This window comes from Dendrobates tinctorius, unplaced genomic scaffold (genome assembly GCF_039654945.1).
Source record: "Dendrobates tinctorius isolate UK_male_01 unplaced genomic scaffold, ASM3965494v1 ptg000135l, whole genome shotgun sequence".
NCBI classification, from domain to species: domain Eukaryota; kingdom Metazoa; phylum Chordata; class Amphibia; order Anura; family Dendrobatidae; genus Dendrobates; species Dendrobates tinctorius.
The window spans coordinates 12,184,357-12,205,447 of NW_027361803.1; the positions used below are offsets into that span (position 1 = coordinate 12,184,357).

General features: G+C 49.9%; 2 protein-coding genes across 2 annotated transcripts in view; one reads left to right on the forward strand and one right to left on the reverse strand.

Annotated features, from left to right (window-relative positions):
• AGXT2 (alanine--glyoxylate aminotransferase 2) overlaps window positions 1–6,922 on the reverse strand; it is a 28,131-nt gene extending 21,209 nt beyond the window's left edge. The window contains exon 1 of the mRNA XM_073543923.1: window positions 6,799–6,922. Coding sequence (XP_073400024.1) covers window positions 6,799–6,856 — 58 coding nt within the window. The 5' untranslated portion in view covers window positions 6,857–6,922. The remainder of the gene's footprint in view (window positions 1–6,798) is intronic.
• A 1,609-nt stretch (window positions 6,923–8,531) lies between these two features.
• LOC141048445 (uncharacterized) lies at window positions 8,532–20,640 on the forward strand. The gene is made up of 4 exons (XM_073543994.1): window positions 8,532–8,536; window positions 19,498–20,210; window positions 20,266–20,516; window positions 20,617–20,640. The coding sequence occupies exons 1-4, from the start codon at window positions 8,532–8,534 to the stop codon at window positions 20,638–20,640; spliced, it is 993 nt and encodes a 330-aa protein (XP_073400095.1).
• The last annotated feature ends 451 nt before the right edge of the window (window positions 20,641–21,091 follow it).

A 21,091-nucleotide genomic window follows, 5' to 3' on the forward strand; every position in this document is an offset into this window, starting at 1 on the left:
CTGTCCTCAGGCAGTGCGGATCTATACTTCCACGCTGTCCGTGCGGCTGAATGCCGCTTGCCTGAGAAAGTTACCGGAAGGCCCGAGGGATGAGACCGTGCTCCCGCCTGGACCTGTCACGGCTGCACAGGTCCCTACTGAAGCCCCCCGCGGACCCGGAGCCGACATCGGCATCACCACCGCCGGCACCCGGACCGACCATTCCGGTGGTCAAGCCTGCACCGGAGCAGAGGCCGCACCGCCAGGAGGCCCCAGGTACGTCAGATGTCCCTCCACCTGGGAAGGCCCTGGGGTGTACTGCGGGTGCAGCGGCTGGCCAGGTCGTACTGGATCTGGTCTGGGACCGGGATGATTGTCCCCAGGGGGAAACACCTGAAACCCTGACGGTGGCACCGCGGTGTCAGACTAGTTTGGAGCGGTCCCGGGAGGAGCAGGAGAAAGAAGAGGACTGGGCCAGTTGTCAGGCCACCATCCGGCAGCTGTCAGCTGAATAACGGGAGAGGGAGCAGAGAAAAATGGCTGTGCTGGGCCCAGATCTAGCCGGAAAGGAGAAAAACAGTGCTGGTCACTTTGGTCCCCGGGATTCAGCAGGATGGGGCCAGGTTCTCAACGTGAACCAGGAGCGGGGGTTCGGGTTTATCTCTGACCCCAAATGGATCTCCGACCTGTTCTTTAGCCGGAGAGACGTTGAGTCCCATCTGAGTAAGGGACACCCGGCCCGGAATATGCAACCTGGGGAGTACGTGACATTCACCTGGCATGAGGGGCTCAGGGGGTGGTATGCCCTGAATATACGCCGTATCCCGGAGGAGTTTGTTGAGAGGTACAGGCTGAAGCGACCTGCTGTCCCTCCACCCACAGTTGTCACCCAGCCTGTTCAGGCACCTGCTCCCAGGAAACCGGCTGCCCTTGCAGCAGCCAAAGTCAAAAGTCACCAACTGGACCCCTTCGGAAGGGGAATACTTGAAGATGGCCAATGAATACCTCATGTGTGGTGACAGTTCCAGTTCGGCTTCCAGAACCCCAGGAGGGGACCACAATTAGAAAATTTACAGTAAATCTCGTTACCCAGTAGGGTTTGTTTGCACTGTTGTGCCTGTTTCTATTTTTGTTGTTATCATGTTTTTCTGGTAGCACTTTTGTTGCCCAATTTTTGCAGTGGCAGCGTTCTTCAATTTTGAACTACAGTGATCATGAACTTGGAGTGTATCACAAACTCTCTTGTACATAGTTTGCGCCTCTTTAGGTGCTTTCTCTTGGTTTTACATACAGACACTTTGCGAAGATGATGTTTTACATAAAGACACTTTGCGAAGATGATGTTTTGCATGGACACTTTTCGAAGATGATGTCTACCTCAAAGGACACTGCAAGAAATCCCGGCAGGGAGCGGTGTCCAGCACTTACAAGAATCTTTGAAATGTTTTATTGTTGATAATGTGTTTTATAAGAGTATTAGTAACTGAGAAATGGCTTTTACAGAGAATTGAGACTGTTTTGATACAGAATTAAGAATAAAGAATTGAAAGTAGACAGGTGACGGACCCGATACTTGCGGTCAGCGTCTTGCGTCTAGAAGAGACAGTGAAAGTAGAAAAATGATAAAGAAACGTGTACTAGAGAAGGAAAGCTGAATAATACTGAAGTGATAGTGAGTCACAGATCATGGCACTTAGGATGAGAAATTGCACTTTTTGACTTGAAATTTAGATAGTTAAATAAGAATTGTTTGTAACGTTCAATAATAAGTACCTCCTATACTAGGAAGTTTAGTATAAGAAAAGTTTGTTCTGCGTTGCAAAAATTTTTTGTATGTTTCTTTGCTGTCAACTTTGTTTACCTTGCAGCCCGCGGACGTGCTGTGTTTAACGGGGGGTATGTGGTGCCCCTGAGGCTCAGTCGCCACAGAGGCACTGCACCTTCTCCTATGGTGTGGTGCCCCACCGCCTAGGTAAGTTGGGAGCTCCTTTCCACACTCCAACACTCGCATCCCACACAACAGGGTAGTTCTGCACAACCACATTGGGGTCTCTCTCTCCTCCTAGACATTAGGAGTGCCTTGGTGGCTCCCTGCATGGAACACTGGAGGTGCTTGGAGGTGGGTGGAGTTAAGACATATAAAAGATGGGGAAGGTTTAGAATTACAGGTCAGTCTGGCGGGAGGTCAGGCGAGAGAAGGACAGTCAGTCAGGAGAGTCTGAGGACGGGTCCGGGAGGAAGGAGATCCCTAGAAGAGGGAGAGAAGAAGAAGTGCTGCAGCTGCATCAGTGATCTGAGCCAGCTGGCACGGGAAAGGAACAGAAGGAGAAAGACGTAGAACTGCAACCTAAGCTTCCATAAGAGAGAGAAGAATCAGTACGGAACGAAGGAGTAGGAGAACAGAGAGGAGTTATGGGTTGGAAGAGGAACCCTGCCTATAGGTTCTCAGTGCAAGGCCGGGGCCCGGTCCCCGAGGTTGTATGGACACTTATGGTTCAGCAGCAGACACCGGTGGAGTAGTTGGCTGTAAATGCACTACTCCCAACTTAGACTCGGGGGAAACAACAGCAACTGAATAGAGAGCCAGGACTCCGGAGAAAGGGGTCCCCGACAGAGGCTACAGCTGTCTGCCATATGAGTAGAATTGCTAGGACATCTGACAGGAGGAACTCCAGAGTACCACGGTGCTGAAGAGCTTCACACTAAAAGGCGCATTGGCGGAGTCGTTCAGGAAAGGTACATGGTGGCGGAGTGTTGGAAAGGAGAGCCCTGACTTGCCCGGGAGGTTGACTGAGTCTCTGCCCCGGAGGACACGGCCTGGAAGCGGGCACCAGTGTGTACCATGAACTGTGAGTAAAGCGTTGAAACTGCAAGCCCTGGTGTCCTCCATTCATTTGCGCACTAACATCTTCAGCACCACTACACCTGGGTGCCTCTCCTCTAATCTTACATCTACACTGCCCTGGGACTACAGCTCCAGCTGTGGGGAGCTACACCATCTTTGCTGCACCATCTCATCAGTCCCAGTGGACCTGCATGCAGCGTTGGCTTAACATCTTACTTGCCAAACACCACAGGTGGCGTCACAAACTGTTCACAAACTATATCACAAACCACCATTGATTTGGGCGCCCAGGGCCACGGACCGGGTCACTGCTGCTGTGACACATTTCCCCTCGACATCGGCCCGGTACCGAGTACCCCACAGCCCTGGGAGGGCGATCCAGGAACATCCCACAAGACCTGCCGTATACCGGGAACATCCCACAAGACCTGCCTTATCCCGGGAACATCCCACAAGTCCTGCCATATACAGGGAACAACTCACAAGACCTGCTGTATACCAAGAATGCCTCACAAGACCTGCCGTATACAGGCAACGCCCCACAAGACTTGCCACATACAGGGAACGCCCCACAAGACATGCCATATACTGGGAGCATCGCACAAGACCTGCCATATACCGGGAACATCGCACAAGACCTGCTATATATAGGGAATGCCCCACAAGACCTGCCATATACTGGGAACATCGCACAAGACCTGCTGTATTCCGTAAACATCGCACAAGACCTGCCATATACCGGAAACATCGCTCAGGACCTGCCATATACCGGGAACATCGCACAAGACCTGCCATATATCGGGAACATCGCACAAGACCTGCCATATACTGGGAACATCACACAAGACCTGCCATATATCGGGAACATCGCACAAGACCTGCCATATATCGGGAACATCGCACAAGACCTGCCATATACAGTTGAAGGCCCCACAAGACCTGCCGTTTACCGGGAACATCGCACAAGACCTGCCATATACCGGAAACATTGCACAAGACCTGCCATATACCGGAAACATTGCACAAGACCTGCCATATACCGGGAACACCCCACAAGACCTGCCATATACAGGGAACATCGCACAAGACATGCCATATACCGGGAACACCCCACAAACCCTGCCATATACAGGGAACATCGCACAAGACATGCCATATACAGGGAACACCCCACAAGACCTGCCATATAATGTACAGGGAACGCCCCACAAGACCTGCCGTATACTGGGAACATCTCACAAGACCTGCCATATACCGAGAACACCGCACAAGACCTGCCATCTAAAGGGAGCGCCCCACAAGACCTGCCGTATACCGGGAATGCCCCACAAGACCTGCCATATATTGAGAATGCCACACAAGACTTGCCTTATACAAGGTACGCCCCACAAGACCTGCCGTATACCGGGAACACCCCACAAGACCTGACATATACAGGGAACACCCCACAAGGCCTGCCATATTGCGGGAACACCCCACAAGACCTGCCATATTCGGGAACACCCCACAAGACCTGACGTTAACAGGAACACCCCACAAGACTCGCCATATACCTAGAACACCCCACAAGACCCGCTGTTTACCGGGAACACCCCACAAGACATTTGAAGATGGTTCTTTTGCAGATGCGCTGACCGGTCATCTAAACCTCTCTATTTGGTCCTTTCACCCCTTTTTCATGCTTCCAAATCATCAACATCAAGAACTGATTGCTTAGAATTGGTCCGAGAAGAAAATGCATCAACAGAAGATCCGATGAAGAATCACAGTTGTACGATGACAACAAAGTCCATTCCAGAGGCAGACATACCGCATGTGCAGCCTGTGCGGCTGCACCAGGGCCCAGGCGCTCAGGGAGGACTCTGCAGGGTGGCTAATAATGAGGGCAATCTGGCCTCTTTATCCAGCCCCGAGGCTTCGGGGGCCCCTGGCCATATTGCCCTCATGTGCTGTGGGCAGGGAGAGATCCCCGCAACTCCGCTGCCTACAAGAGAAAATAGCAGTGGAGCTGCAGCGATCTGTCCTGCTTCCTGCCCACACTTCCTGTCTCACACAGCAGTCAGCGGCACAGCTGGATGACATCATCATTCAGCACCGCGGCCGCTGTGCCTGTAAGAGGAAGTTGCAGCCTGCAGGCGACGGTGATGCTGTGGCTGCGGGAGACCGTGCGGAGAGGTGAGAGGTGCTGTGTGTGTCTGTGTGTGTAGGTGGAAGAGAGGGCAATGATGGGGGGAGAGGGCAATGTTGGAGGTGGTCGAAAGGGCAATAATGGGGTGGTGGGGAGGAGGAAGTGATGGAGGTAGTGCAATGGGCAATGATGGGGTGGTGGGGAAAAGGCAATGATGGTGGTGGTGGAAAGGGGAATGATGGGGATGGGGGGGAGTAGGAAATGATGGAGGTGGTGGAATGAGCAATGCTGGCGGTGGTGGGGGAGAAGGCAATGATGGGGGTGGTGGGGGAGAAGGCAATGATGGGGGTGGTGGGGGAGAGGGCAATGATGGGGTGGTGGCGGAGAAAGCAATGATGGAGGTGGTGGAAGGGCAATGATGGGGATGATGGAGGAGGAGGAGGAAATGATGGAGGTGGTGGGGGAGAAGGCAATGATGGCAGTGGAAAGGACAATTATGGGTGGTGGGAAGGGCAATGATGGGGTGGTGGGGGAGAAAGCAATGGTGGAGGTGATGGAACGGGCAATGATGGGGTTGTGGTGAAAAGGCAATGATGGTGGTGGAAAGGACAATGATGGTGGAAAGGGCAATGATGGGGGTGATAGGGGTGGAGGAAATGATGAAGGCGGTGGAATGGGCAATGATGGGGGTGCTGGGGGAGAAGGCAATGATGGGAAGCGGGGGGAGGACAATGAGGGGTGTGGGGGATTGGGAAGGGAGGAAGGGGGATTTATAATGGATTTAGGAACAGGGGGAGGTGGAGGAACACATTATAATCACTTATGTTTAACACAGCCCCTTAGTATACAGTGTACTCACTTATTATGTATAGCACAGCCCCTTAGTATATAGTGTACTCGCTTATTATATATAGCGCCATCCCTCAGTATATATTGACACTTTTTATATATATATATATATAGCACAGTCCCTTAGTATATAGTGTACTCACTTATTATGTACTGTATAAGACCATCCTTAGTTACATAGTTTCCTTTTATCATGTATAACACCGTCCCTTATTACATACTATTCCTCTCTAGTTATATATGTTGTCGTCCCTAATTATATAGCTTCCTCTGCTGTTATGTATAGTGCTGTCTCTTACATAGTTTATTCTTGTTATTTTTGTTATTCACAGTGCCCTCTTTTATTACATAGTCCCCTCTCTTGTTAGATATAAAATGACGGCTGATGGAAGAGCCGGTGACCAGACAACCAGTCCATCAGCTCCTTCATTAGAAAAGAAGCTTTCCCATGTTCCATTAGCCATCATTGCATTATATATCTAACAAGAGAGGACGGTATGTAATAAAAAGCAGGGCTCTATATAATTCAATATGTAAGGGACGGTGCTGTACATAACAAGAGAGGGCACTGTATAAGGGACAGCAATATACATAATAAAGGAGACTATGTAATATATATACATGTGTGTGTGGATATATATATATATATATATATATATGTATATATTATACTGTATATTTATATATACATAGCTTTGTCGCCATAAAAGGAGGGGGCCCAGATACATTTCTTGCACAGGGGCCCCAAGCTGTCAGTGTCCGCCCCTGGTCCATTCTATGACTTGATCACATAGTGACGCGTTTACTGAACGATCAAGAAAAAGGAATAAACTTGTTTCTCGTCATTCATCTGTGATTGCTTCTGATCTGGGAGCACGGCGCTGGTGATGATTTTTCTTCTTGGACCATTTCTGATCCTGATGTTCTCACATACCTACGAGTGAAGACTGAGGGCAGTCCGCTCCAGCGGAGGCTATCCTTCTAGAATGTCACTTACCTGCGCGGAGGCGGCGTGGAGCAAAGAGCTTACAGTAACGTGAAGATAGAGGTCTCATAATTGCAGCGACCGTTGTGTTTAGCAGGCAGAAAGATCTTCACTCTTGAGATTGGGAAAGAGGTGGAGAAGAGGGAGGAGAAGGCAGATCCCTCCCCACTGAATGAAGGGCTCACTGACACTTTAGGAGAAGCTGTCACACATGGAAGAGGAAATATGGAATTCCTGAGTCCTAATGATCCGTGCCAAGACTTTATACTGTACAGGATCTATATATCAAGAAACCAAAGTGTCCTCCTACCAGAGTGGCACAAATCACACCACCTCTAAAGGAGACCTGCGATTTATTACCTGACGATGACTGATCTCTTTTAATATCATTTTCTTGGGAGGCGAAGTGACCGAGCAAACAGAAATTCTGCTAATTCAATTGCATTTTTTTGGCATTCAGTGTGAGAAAAGTATTTTGGTATTTCATTAAATTTTTCATACAAGTTTTTCTAGATTTTCATGACAAAGTCATCTTTTTCACCGTCATCATGTTGGCTGGGAACCAATGAGGGGCAGAAAGAACACATTACCCATATTCAACCTCTTGCATGCTGCAGTCACAATTTGCAGTGGCATCTAAGCGTTTAAGCTGATGTGATTGGAGCTAGGTCCAATTGCAGCATCTAGACTTGCATGCCCCTCCATATACAGGTGTATGAAAAAGTGTTTGCCCCTTCTTGATTTCCTATTCTTTTGCTTGTTTGTCACAATTAAATGTTTCAGATCACCAAACAAATGTAAATATCAGACAAAGATAACACAAGTAATCACAAAATGCAGTTTGTAAATGAAGGTCTTTGTTATTAAGGGGAAAAAAAATCCACACCTACAGGGTCCTGTGTGAAAAAGTGATTGCCCCTAAACCTAATAACTGGTTGGGCCGCCCCTAGCAGCAACAACAGCAGTCAAGTGTTGAAATAACTGGCAATGAGTCTTTTACAACGCTCTGGAGGAATTTTAAACACTCATCGTTGCAGAATTACTGTAATTCAGCCACATTGGAGGGTTTCTGAGCATGAACCACCTTTTTGAGGTCATGCCGCAGCATCTCATTTAGAATAAGGTCAGGAATTTGACTAGGCCACTCTAAAGTCTTAATTTTGAATTTCTTAAGCCATTCAGAGGTGGACTTGCTGGGGTGCTTTGGATCATTGTCCTGCTGCATAACCCAAGTGTGCTTCTGCTTGAGGTCACAAACAGATGGCCGGACATTCTCCTTCAGGATTTTTTGGTAGACATCAGAATTCAGGGTTCCATTTACCACAGCAAGTCTTCCAGGTCCTGAAGCAGCAAAACAGCCCTAGACTATCACACTACCACCACCATATTTTACTGTTGGTATGATGTTCCTTTTCTGAAATGCTGTGTTACTTCTGCGCCAAATGTAATGGGACAAACACATTCCAAAAAGTTCAACTTGTGTCTCATCTGTCCATAGAATATTCTCCTAAAAGTCTTAGGGATTATCAAGATGTTTTCTGGCAAAATGGAGATGAGCCTTTCTGTTCTTGTTGCTCAGCAGTGGTTTTCATCTGGAACTCTGCCATGCAGGTCATTTTTGCCCAGTCTCTTTCTTATGGTGGAGTCATGAACACTTACCCGAACTGAGGCAAGTGAGGCCTGCAGCTCTTTGAATGTTGTTGTGAGGTCTTTTGTGACCTCTTTGACGAGTCGGCGCTGCGCTCATGGCGTAATTTTGGTCAGCCGTCCAATCCTGGGAAGGTTCACCATTGTTCCATGTTTTCACCCTTTGTGGATAATAGCTCTCACTGTAGTTTTCTGGAGTATCAAAGCTTTAGAAATGGCTTTATAACCTTTTCCAGACTGTCAGATGTCAATTACTTTGTTTCTCATTTGTTCCAGAACTTATTTGGATCGCGGCATGTCGTCTAGCTTTTAAGGATGTTTTGCACTATTTCACTTTGTCAGGCAGGTCCTATTTAGGTGATTTCTTGATTGAGAAAAGGTGTGGCAGTAATCAGGCCTGCGTGTGGCCAGTGAATGTGAAGTCAGCTTCCTAATGATGTGATAAATCACTGGTAATTTGTGTTTTGAGAGTGTGTATGTGAGATCACTTTTTCACGCAGGGCCCAGTAGGTTTGGATTTCTTTTTCCTTTAATAATAAAGACCTCCATTTATAAACTGCATTTTTTGATTACTTTTGTTATGTTTGTGTAATATTTGCAGTTGTTTGGTGATCTGAAACATTTAAGTGTGACAAACATGCAAAAGAACAGGAAATCAGGAAGGGGGCGAACACATTTTCACATCTCTGTATGTAGTATGTACTTTTACCATACTTGTAAAACTGATGTTGACAATTGAAACCTTGATACTCATGGTCGTATACTATAGCCTGGAAATTCCTTTTAGTTCAGCCGTATCACGAGACAAGTGCTGTGTTCTCCATAATAACATGGAGCCGGGGCGGCTGAACAGGAATGCAGAGCAGCTCACACTTTTTTTCAACTTTTTTTCTTTTAAAAATCTGGTTTTGATGTTTTTTCCGACCCAATTATTACAAACCTAAATTAAACATCAGGAGGACGCAAAATATGTGGAAGTCATGCTGCTATATTTCTAATTATTTATATTTCTATGAGTTTTGATACATAAATTATATTTGTTGCACTTTGAATTTTTTTACTTTCTTTTTTTTTTTTTGCATTTTTTGAGGAAGTTGCATAGGGCAGTTCTAGGGAACTGTGATATAAAAAGACTCCTCCTATCGATCAATGTGGTCGCAGTGATTGGGTCATAGACATAAGACCGCCGAGTAATCACAGCACCCAGAGATCATTACAATGGATGTATCCATCACTGGTTATAAGAGGGTTAAAGACACGGGAAATCCAAACTGTGCCATTTACAAGATTGGAAAGTTATATAAAAACAAAAATGCATCTGTCCACTTCTCATTCATTTCCTGTTCTGGTCACTTCCAAAACCGTTTTTTTAAAGCTTTACTGTAAAAATTTAAGCTAAAAGTAGTTTCTGGATATTAAAAAAAGCATGACACATTTTTTTTCCAGCAACAGCGCCACACCTGTCGATAGGTTGCCTGTGGTAGTGCAGCTCTGTTTCAAAGAAGGGGATGAGAGAGAGCTGCATTACCAGATACAACCTGAGGACATGTATGGCGCTGTTGCTATAAGAAAGCAGAATTTTTTTTTTAAAATCCTGTACAATTCCTTTATTTTTGGCCACTTTGCGGCCCCTAAACTGTATGTCAAAGGGCCAAGAACTGGGCATTTTGTACTCTGCAGATCATAATAAATGTCATCCCCATTACTGGGATATTTAGAATCTATGATTTTTCTACCTAAACCTCGAACTCCGGTCACAGTCAGAAGATGAAAGTGATGAAATCTCAACCACGAGGTCAGGTTAGCAACTGCAGTATGGGTCACAACACCCTCATAACAGTGCCAGCAGTCAGCGCCCTCATAACAGTGCCAGCAGTCAGCGCCCTCATAACAGTGCCAGCAGTCAGCACCCTCATAACAGCGCCAGCAGTCAGCACCCTCATAACAGCGCCAGCAGTCAGCACCCTCATAACAGCGCCAGCAATCAGCACCCTCATAACAGTGCCAGCAGTCAGCACCCTCATAACAGTGCCAGTGTGGCGCCCCCAGGAGTATGGCCGCCACAGTGGCTTTGCCTTCCTCCAGGGGAGGGTAATGCCAGGCTTGGAGGCAATGATGGGTCTCTCTCGCAGTCAATCCATGCATGCAACACAGTTCCACTCCAGGCCAGCAGGGGGAACTCTGAACCGGGATTAAGGGGAGGAGTGCGTTAGTCTGCGGAGGGTGAAGTGTGCAGACGTGTGGAAGGAGCACTGAGATAGAGCTGGAGGAAGAGCTCATCTCTTGAGAGAGTGCATGAACTGAAGCCTGGTCTCCACGGTTGTATGGATACTTACAGTCCTGCAACAGACACCAGAGGAGTAGGAGGCTGTAAATGCCCTACTCCCATCTAAGACTTGAGGGCACAACAGCAGCTTGGATAGAGAGCCGGGACTTAGGAGTAGAGAGTCCCCGAGATAGGCTACAGCTGTCTGCTGTGCAAGTGAGGTTCTTGAGAACATCTGACAGGAGGAACTTCAGTGTAACTCGGTACTGGAGATCCCACAAACAAGCGCTAGTAAGGAGACTGCACAGCCAGTCTGCTGAGAGAGAATCCCTGAATTGCTTCCAGGCTAGCCTGCTCCAATACCATCTGTAATCAGGACCCTGGACTGCAGTTACCAAGTAAAGGTACATAAATTGCACCCCGCTGTGTCTTGTCTGCTTCCTACCTTTCCGGAACTGCTACATCCCAGTGCCAAACACATCTACACTGCCCTGGGACTACAGCTTCACCTGTGGGGAGCTTTTACATCTTTGCTGCACCATACCATCAGTCCCAGCGGATCTGCATGCAGCGTCGGCTTAACAACTCTCTTGCCGAGCACCACAGGTGGCGTCACGAACTATTCATCTAACTACATTCCACCATTCACATCTTCCTATTACTTGGGCGCCCAGGGCCACGGTCCGGGTCATCGCTGCTGTGACACATCCCGCTGACACCGGCCTGGTACCGAGTACCCCACAGCCCTGGGAGGGTGACCCAATTTGGCGTCACAAACATGCTTACGGAGCCCGGTATCCCCCGGGTCCTGTGTGCCATAGCCTGTATTTGTGTAAAAGACTGTGTGCGAAATTGGTGCCAGTTGCCGCGCTGCTTGGCGTGTGCGGGAAGAAGGGGGGGCAGGCCTTCGTGGGTGGAGCCTGCCACAGAGCGCGAAGAAGAGAAGTGCCGTGCGGGAAGAGAGGACAACGCGCGAGAAGGGGAGGAGCTGAGGCCTACAGCCCAGAGTATCGGGCCTGCGAAGCGGCCGCCGGTGAGCTCACACAACCCCCGGCCCTGGCTAACGTTAACTGGGGGGGGAGGAAGAGAATGTCCGCGCCACAAGGCGATGCAGCGGCGGACGCCACCGCCAACCCGGCCGCACCGCAAGGAGGAGCGCCCGCCGCAGCGGTCCCCATAATGCCTCTGTCAATGCAAAACATACCAGGAGCGGCCTGGCTACCGCAGTACTCGGGTGAATCACACACCCTGAGTGAATTTAAAGAGAGACTGTGCAGTTTGTTTAAAGTCTACCCTCTGAGTACCAGAAAGTGAATATCCTGATTGGACAGATAAGATAATGGGTGCAGCGCTGATAGAGGTGAAAGCCTGGCAGGACACTGATAAAGAGACTGTTGCAAAGATCCTGGCCAAGCTGAGAAGCACCTTTGACACACGCACTGCAGCTGAAATCAAGATGAGGTTCTTTGGCTGGAAACAGAAGGCACAGGAGCGCAGGACAGTATCAGGGATTATGCTCTCAACCTGCAGGAGGCTCTGCGAGCAGTTAAGCAAGTTGATCCTGATAGTGTGAAGGACGAGGATAAGCTGTTAAAGGAGCAGTTCATTGAAGGACTCCTATCCAGCACCCACAGAGGACAGTTGCGTATTATAACCCTGCAAAACCCTGATCTGGACTTTGCTGATTTTAAGGACAGGGCTATTCGGGTACTGCAGGAGTCCACTGACAGCCGTCCAGCGCCCCCTAGGCGCCCAGCGATCACCTACCATCAGGAAGCAACATTTTTCCCTTCCCTCCCGGTAGAGGCTGATGCACAGACTTTGGATAAAGATCCAACTGAGGAGCTGCATCTTCAGGTCCAGGAGTTGACCAAAGGGATGGCTGCACTTACCAAAACAGTGCAGTCCCTGCAGGTGTCCTCCAAGGAAAAGATCCAGCTTGCTTCCAGTCCAGAGGATGTCCTGTGGCTCTGGAGGAGGAGAGCCCCGCCACTTCGTGGAAGGACCAACAATCGCTATGACCAGGATGGACGTCCCATCTGTCGTCGCTGCTACAAGGCCGGGCATCTTGCAAGATTTTGTCCTTTAAACGAGCAATCCCTGGGGCAGAGGGCCATCCCCCAGGAGTAGGATCCCCAGGCCCAAGGAACTGGAGAGCCAAGTATGTGGGAGGGAGACCGATCCTTCCTGTGGTGATTGACGGTATCCCCATGAACGCTTTGCTGGACACTGGCTCCCAGGTGACCACTATGCCCTACATTCTGTACAAGAGGTATTGGGCTGATTCTGAACTCACCCGTGGCCCAACTGATGAACTGACAGTAGTTGCCAGTAATGGTCAGTCTTTGCCGCAGATAGGATGTAAAGAAATTACTGTTAAAGTGGGTCGGGTAGAGCTAAAGTCTCAGGGTCTAATAGTTGTTGATATTGATTGACGTGAATGTAATCCAATGATGACTCTTGATACAAATGTAATTGAAAACTGTCTTTCCGAGGTTATTGTCTTGTTGCAACAGGTGGCTGAGACTGCTGGTTCCAGTGAACAACGAGTCCTGCAGAAGGAGATCCGAGCCCTGATGCAAAGACAACAGGTAGAACTCTCTGGCGCAGAAATTGGCAGCGTCAGACTGAGTGACCCCTTCCCCATTGCAATACCCCCCCAGATGTGAAATGTTGGTTTGGTGTCGGGCAGCTATAGGTCTTAGAGGAAGAGATTACCAGGCGTTGGTAGAACCAGTATACTCCGATAGCAGGCCCACTGTCCTGACAGCCAGAGGGGTGGTTGATGTACGTAAAGGGAGAGTGCCTGTACACCTTTTGAATTGTGGGAAGGAGGCCACAATACCTCGGTACGCCACAGTTGCTAAACTGCTCACTGTCAATAACAACACTTTGCAGGCAGCAGAGCCCTTGGTCTCATCCGAGCAGGTGGAGGACAATGGCTCTGTGAAGCAGATGGAGGAGTGGTGCCAGCAACTGCAGGTGGGAACTGACTCTACACCCTCCTACCAGAAAAATGGGGTTTACAGAGTGACACAAGAGTATGAGCGGGTATTCAGCAAACACCCACTAGATTTTGGGCAGGCAAAAGGGGTTCAACATATCCCTACTGGAGACCATCCACCCATAAAGGAGAGGTACAGACCTATACCCCCAACACAGTATCAGTGTGCTAAGAGTATGTTGAGAGAGATGAAGGAGGCAGAGGTCATCAGAGACAGTTGTAGCCCCTGGGCAGCTCCAATAGTGTTTGTAAAGAAAAAGGATGGTACCATGAGAATGTGTGTTGATTACAGGAAAATTAACAGCATTACACATAAAGACGCCTACCCATTACCTAGAATTGAGGAATCATTAACTGCACTTAAAACTGCTAACTACTTTTCCACCTTGGATCTCACTAGTGGGTATTGGCAGGTTCCCGTGGCAGAGGCAGACAAGGAGAAAACAGCATTTACCACTCCAATAGGTCTCTGTGAGTTCAATTATATGCCATTCGGGCTCTGCACAGCCCCAGGAACATTTCAGCGGCTGATGGAGTGCTGCCTGGGACACATGAACTTTGAGACGGTCCTGTTGTATCTGGATGATGTCATTGTTTTCTCCAAAACCTATGAAGATCATCTGGAACACCTGGCTGAATTGTTTGAAGCTTTGTCCAATTTTGGCCTGAAGGTGAAGCCTCTAAGTGCCACCTCCTGAAGCCCAAGGTGCAGTACCTCGGTCATGTGGACAGTGCAGAAGGTGTGGCACCAGATCCTGATAAGGTCACAGTCATCCGGGACTGGCCGAAGCCCAGCAACCTTCATGAAGTACGCCAATTCCTTGGACTGGTAGGTTACTACCGAAGATTCATCAAAGGCTTTACTGAAATAGCCACCCCTATGCAAAATCTTCTGGTGGGGCAGTCCAAGAAGACCAAACAGAAAAATTCCACCTTTGAATGGACTGAAGAGTTGGAAAGGTCCTTCACCAGATTGAAGATGGCTTTCACAGGAGATGAAGTTCTGGCCTACCCACATTATGACAAACCCTTTGTGCTGTACACAGATGCTAGCAACGTGGGACTAGGAGCAGTACTGTCGCAGGTACAGAATGGGAAAGAATGAGTGATCTCCTACGCCAGCAGGAAGCTGCACCCCACTGAAAGGAACCCTGACAACTACAGTTCTTTCAAGCTGGAGTTCCTTGCCATAGTCTGGGCTGTAACCGAAAGGTTCAAACATTACCTAGCCTCCGCCAAGTTCACTATCTTCACGGACAACAACCCATTGACGCACTTGGACACTGCAAAACTAGGTGTATTGGAACAGCGATGGATGGCTCGGCTATCTAACTATGAGTTTACCGTCAAGTACCGGGCAGGGCACAAGAATGCCAATGCTGATGCGCTGTCCAGAATGCCTAACCTACCAGAGGCAGGAGAAGACCCTGAGGCTCTTGAAGAAATAAAGTTACCTCCCTTCCACCGGCCCAGCGTGCTCAAGGAGTGAGAAACAGACGGTCTGGCTTGAAGGAGGTCACCCTGAATCCATTGCCCCATCATGACTGGGCAGAAACGCAAGATAGTGACCCTGCAGTCCGCCTGGTGAAGGAGCTACTGTCACAAACTGACTCATGCCCAGAGTCGGATGCTCCTGAAGAAACCCAGAAGTTGTGGAAGGAGAGAGGCCGACTGTTCATTTATGAAGGAAAGCTGTGTCGGAGGAGTATCAATGCCCGTATTCATGAGCTGGTCTGGCAGGTGATAGTCCCAAAGAGAGTGGCATCAATGGTCCTGGAAGCATACCACACTAGAGCTGGACACTTCGGATGGAAGAAGTTGGAAGCATTGCTCCGGGAGAGGTTCTACTGGGCTGGTATGAGGAAAGCCATTGAGAGGTGGTGCCGGGAGTGTGGACAATGTAACCTGTGCAGAAAGGATCAAAACAGCCAGAGAGCTCCTCTACTGCCAATCATCACCAAGCAGCCACTTGAGTTGGTAGCCCTGGACCATGTGAAGCTGGTTCCAAGCCGGTCAGGCTACACCTATGCACTTACCATTGTGGACCACTACTCAAGATTCCTGGTAGTTGTGCCTGTCAAAGATCAGACAGCCAGGACAGCAGCCAGAGCATTCCAACAGCACTTCTGTAGACCACATGGATATCCTGAAAGAGTGCTGACAGATCAAGGTCCAGCTTTCGAAGCAGAAGTGTTCCAAGAATTCTGTAACTTGTATGGTTGTAAGAAGATCCGGACAACACCGTATCACCCACAGACCAATGGCATGTGTGAGAAGATGAACCAGGTAGTGATTGAGCTCCTGAAGACTTTGCCCTTGGAGGAGAGGAATCTGTGGCCAGAGAAGTTGCCAGATCTGGTGGACCTCTACAACCATATCCCAGTGAACTCCACCAACTGTACCTCAGCCTACTTAATGAGAGCAAGACCTGGTAAACTGCCTATTGACATGGACATGGGAGTCCTTACACCCGAAGTAACGTCACCAGATGCTGACTGGGATACAGAAAGACAACAACAGTACAGAAGAGTTCAAGAATGCGTGGAAAAGAGTCTAGCCCAGGCAAGACAAAAGCAGGAAAAGCTTTATAATCAAAATGCACCTGCCATTCCTTTGTTGCCGGGAAAACAAGTCTTAAAAAGGAAGAGAAGATTGCACAAATTGGATGATCAATGGGAAGCTGAACTTTATACCATTCTGCCCTCCAACTTTGATAATACCAAGGTATGCCTTATTAGCAAAGATGGAGGAGAAACCTCAGCAGCAATATCAAGAGATCACCTGAAGCTATGTCCTGACCTGCTGAAGGAAAGAGTGGAAGAACCAGATAACATCCAACCCATAGAGGAAGGGGAGAAGGTCAGCACAATACTTGGGGAATTCCCTGCGAATTGGACTAAAGTAAATGATGCAATAGTGGTGCCAGTGTTGATATTTCCCAAATTGGTAGCACAGGAAGACGTGACTCAAGGAAATCCTGAGGACCAGGTAAATCAGGCAGATGCCACACCAGCAGTGGAGCCAGAGAAACCTCGCCCTGACAGTGGTGAACCTGTTATGCCCCTGGTGAGTCTAAGAGTTCACAGACAATCTAGGATCTCTGTGCCATGCAGAACCCCCAGTAGTGTATCCAGTACATTACCCACTACACCAGTATTACGTAGGTCTACCCGCATTACACAAGGGATACCACTCATTAGATATCGAATATAGATAAATGTAAATGTTGACATTATATGTGTATATATGTAACTGTTTTCCAAGTTTTTTGCCTACAGGTAGCCGGTTAGAGTTTCCTTTGGAATTGCTAGTTTTATTTTATGGACATTGTACCACAGGACTTGTGTGGTCAAAGACTTTCCTGTATATAGTTAACCATTTGCCCAGGAATGGACCATGGACATTGATGCTTGGACTTATCATCATAGGACCATTTTTGAAGCTCTTGGTTTTTGTAACTTTTTAATTTTTAACTCTTGTACAAATAATATTGTCAACTGTTTTTATGCGTTTCATGTTTTTTTTTTCAGCCCAGGAGTGCTGACTTGCACTAGGGGGGAATGTGGCGCTCCCAGGAGTATGGTCGCCACAGTGGCTTTGCCTTCCTCCAGGGGAGGGTAATGCCAGGCTTGGAGGCAATGATGGGTCTCTCTCGCAGTCAATCCATGCATGCAACACAGTTCCACTCCAAGCCAGCAGGGGGAACTCTGAACCGGGATTAAGGGGAGGAGTGCTCTCTGAGGGCCAAGAGGAAGGAGTGAGGAGTTAGTCTGCAGAGGGTGAAGTGTGCAGACGTGTGGAAGGAGCGCTGAGATAGAGCTGGAGGAAGAGCTCATCTCTGGAGAGAGCGCATGAACTGGTGCCTGGTCTCCACGGTTGTACGGATACTTACGGTCCTGCAACAGACACTAGAGGAGTAGGAGGCTATAAATGCCCTACTCCCATCTAAGACTTGAGGGCACAACAGCAGCTTGGATAGAGAGCCGGGACTTAGGAGTAGAGAGTCCCCGAGATAGGCTACAGCTGTCTGCCGTGCAAGTGAGGTTCTTGAGAACATCTGACAGGAGGAACTTCAGTGTAACTCGGTACTGGAGATCCCGCAAACAAGTGCTAGGAAGGAGACTGCACAGCCCGTCTGCTGAGAGATTCCCCGAGTTGCTTTCAGGCTAGCCTGCTCCAATACCATCTGTAATCAGGACCCTGGACTGCAGTTGTCAAGTAAAGGTACAGAAATTGCACCCCGCTGTGTCTTGTCTGCTTCCTACCTTTCCGGCACTGCTACCAAACACATCTACACTGCCCTGGGACTATAGCTTCACCTGTGGGGAGCTTTTACATGTTTGCTGCACCATACCATCAGTCCCAGCGGATCTGCATGCAGCGTCGGCTTAGCAACTCCCTTGCCGAGCACCACAGGTGGCGTCACAAACTATTCATCTAACTACATTCCACCATTCACATTTTCCTATTACTTGGGTGCCCAGGGCCACGGTCCGGGTCACCGCTGCTGTGACACATCCCACTGACACCGGCTCAGTACCGAATACCCCACAGCCCTGAGAGGGCGACCCACCAGCAGTCAGCGCCCTCATATCACTGCCAGCAGTCAGCGCCCTCATAACAGTGCCAGCAGTCAGCGCCCTCATAACAGTGCCAGCAGTCAGCGCCCTCATAACAGCGCCAGCACCCTCATAACAGTGCCAGCAGTCAGCGCCCTCATAACAGTGCCAGCAGTCAGCACCTTCATAACAGCGCCAGCAGTCAGCGCTCTCATAACAGCGCCAGCATCCAGCACCTTCATAACAGCACCAGCAGTCAGCACCCTCATAACAGCGTCAGCAGTCAGCACCCTCATAACAGCGCCAGCAGTCAGCACCCTCATAACAGCGCCAGCAGTCAGCACCCTCATAACAGCGCCAGCAGTCAGCACCCTCATAACAGCGCCAGCAGTCAGCACCCTCATAACAGCGCCAGCAGTCAGCACCCTCATAACAGCGCCAGCATCTTTATAACAGGGCCAGCAGTCAGCACCCTCATAACAGTACCAGCAGTCAGCACCCTCATAACAGTGCCAGCAGTCAGCACCTTCATAACAGTGCCAGCAGTCAGCACCCTCATAACAGTGCCAGCAGTCAGCACCCTCATAGCAGTTCCAGCAGTCAGCGCCCTCATAACAGCGCCAGCAGTCAGCACCCTCATAACAGCGCCAGCACCCTCATAACAGCGCCAGCACCCTCATAACAGCGCCAGCAGTCAGCACCTTCATAACAGTGCCAGCAGTCAGCACCCTCATAACAGTGCCAGCAGTCAGCACCCTCATAGCAGTTCCAGCAGTCAGCACCCTCATAGCAGTTCCAGCAGTCAGCACCCTCATAACAGTGCCAGCAGTCAGCACCCTCATAACAGTGCCAGCAGTCAGCACCCTCATAGCAGTTCCAGCAGTCAGCACCCTCATAACAGTGCCAGCAGTCAGCACCCTAATAACAGTGCCAGCAGTCAGCACCCTCATAGCAGTTCCAGCAGTCAGCACCCTCATAACAGTGCCAGCAGTCAGCACCCTAATAACAGTGCCAGCAGTCAGCACCCTAATAACAGCGCCAGCACCCTCATAACAGCGCCAGCAGTCAGCACCCTCATAACAGCGCCAGTCAGCACCCTCATAACAGCGCCAGCAGTCAGCACCCTCATAGCAGTTCCAGCAGTCAGCACCCTCATAACAGCGCCAGCAGTCAGCACCCTCATAACAGTGCCAGCAGTCAGCGCCCTCATAACAGCGCCAGCACCTTCATAACAGTGCCAGTCAGCGCCCTCATAACAGCGCCAGCAGTCAGCGCCCTCATAACAGCGCCAGCAGTCAGCACCCTCATAACAGCGCCAGCAGTCAGCACCCTCATAACAGCGCCAGCAGTCAGCACCCTCATAACAGTGCCAGCAGTCAGCGCCCTCATAACAGCGCCAGCACCTTCATAACAGTGCCAGTCAGCGCCCTCATAACAGCGCCAGCAGTCAGCGCCCTCATAACAGCGCCAGCAGTCAGCACCCTCATAACAGCGCCAGCAGTCAGCACCCTCATAACAGCGCCAGCAGTCAGCACCCTCATAACAGTGCCAGCAGTCAGCGCCCTCATAACAGCGCCAGCAGTCAGCGCCCTCATAACAGCGCCAGCAGTCAGCACCCTCATAACAGCGCCAGCAGTCAGCACCCTCATAACAGTGCCAGCAGTCAGCACCTTCATAACAGTTCCAGCAGTCAGCGCCCTCATAACAGCGCCAGCAGTCAGCACCCTCATAACAGCGCCAGCAGTCAGCACCCTCATAACCGTGCCAGCAGTCAGCACCCTCATAACAGTGCCAGCAGTCAGCACCCTCATAACAGTGCCAGCAGTCAGCACCTTCATAACAGTTCCAGCAGTCAGCGCCCTCATAACAGCGCCAGCAGTCAGCACCCTCATAGCAGCGCCAGCAGTCAGCACCTTCATAACAGTGCCAGCAGTCAGCACCCTCAACAGTTCCAGCAGTCAGCACCCTCATAACAGCGCCAGCAGTCAGCACCCTCATAGCAGTTCCAGCAGTCAGCGCCCTCATAACAGCGCCAGCAGTCAGCACCCTCATAGCAGCGCCAGCAGTCAACACCCTCATAACAGGGCCAGCAGTCAGCACCTTCATAACAGCGCCAGCAGTCAGCACCCTCATAACAGCGCCAGCAGTCAACACCCTCATAACAGGGCCAGCAGTCAGCACCTTCATAACAGCGCCAGCAGTCAGCACCCTCATAACAGTTCCAGCAGTCAGCACCCTCATAACAGCGCCAGCAGTCAGCACCCTCATAACAGCGCCAGCAGTCAGCACCTTCATAACAGCGCCAGCAGTCAGCACCCTCATAACAGTTCCAGCAGTCAGCACCCTCATAACAGTGCCAGCAGTCAGCACCCTCATAACAGTGCCAGCAGTCAGCACCCTCATAACAGTGCCAGCAGTCAGCACCCTCATAACAGTGCCAGCAGTCAGCACCCTCATAACAGTGCCAGCAGTCAGCACCCTCATAGCAGTTCCAGCAGTCAGCACCCTCATAACAGTGCCAGCAGTCAGCACCCTAATAACAGTGCCAGCAGTCAGCACCCTCATAGCAGTTCCAGCAGTCAGCACCCTCATAACAGTGCCAGCAGTCAGCACCCTAATAACAGCGCCAGCAGTCAGCACCCTAATAACAGCGCCAGCAGTCAGCACCCTCATAACAGCGCCAGCAGTCAGCACCCTCATAGCAGTTCCAGCAGTCAGCACCCTCATAACAGCGCCAGCAGTCAGCACCCTCATAACAGCGCCAGCAGTCAGCGCCCTCATAACAGCGCCAGCACCTTCATAACAGTGCCAGCAGTCAGCGCCCTCATA

Coding starts and splice junctions, on each gene's coding strand:
- LOC141048445 (XM_073543994.1), top strand. Junction 20,211..20,265: donor AGCAGTCAGCACCCTCAACA/GTTCCAGCAGTC, acceptor CCCTCATAGCAG/TTCCAGCAGTCAGCGCCCTC. Junction 20,517..20,616: donor CCCTCATAACAGCGCCAGCA/GTCAGCACCCTC, acceptor CCCTCATAACAG/TGCCAGCAGTCAGCACCCTC.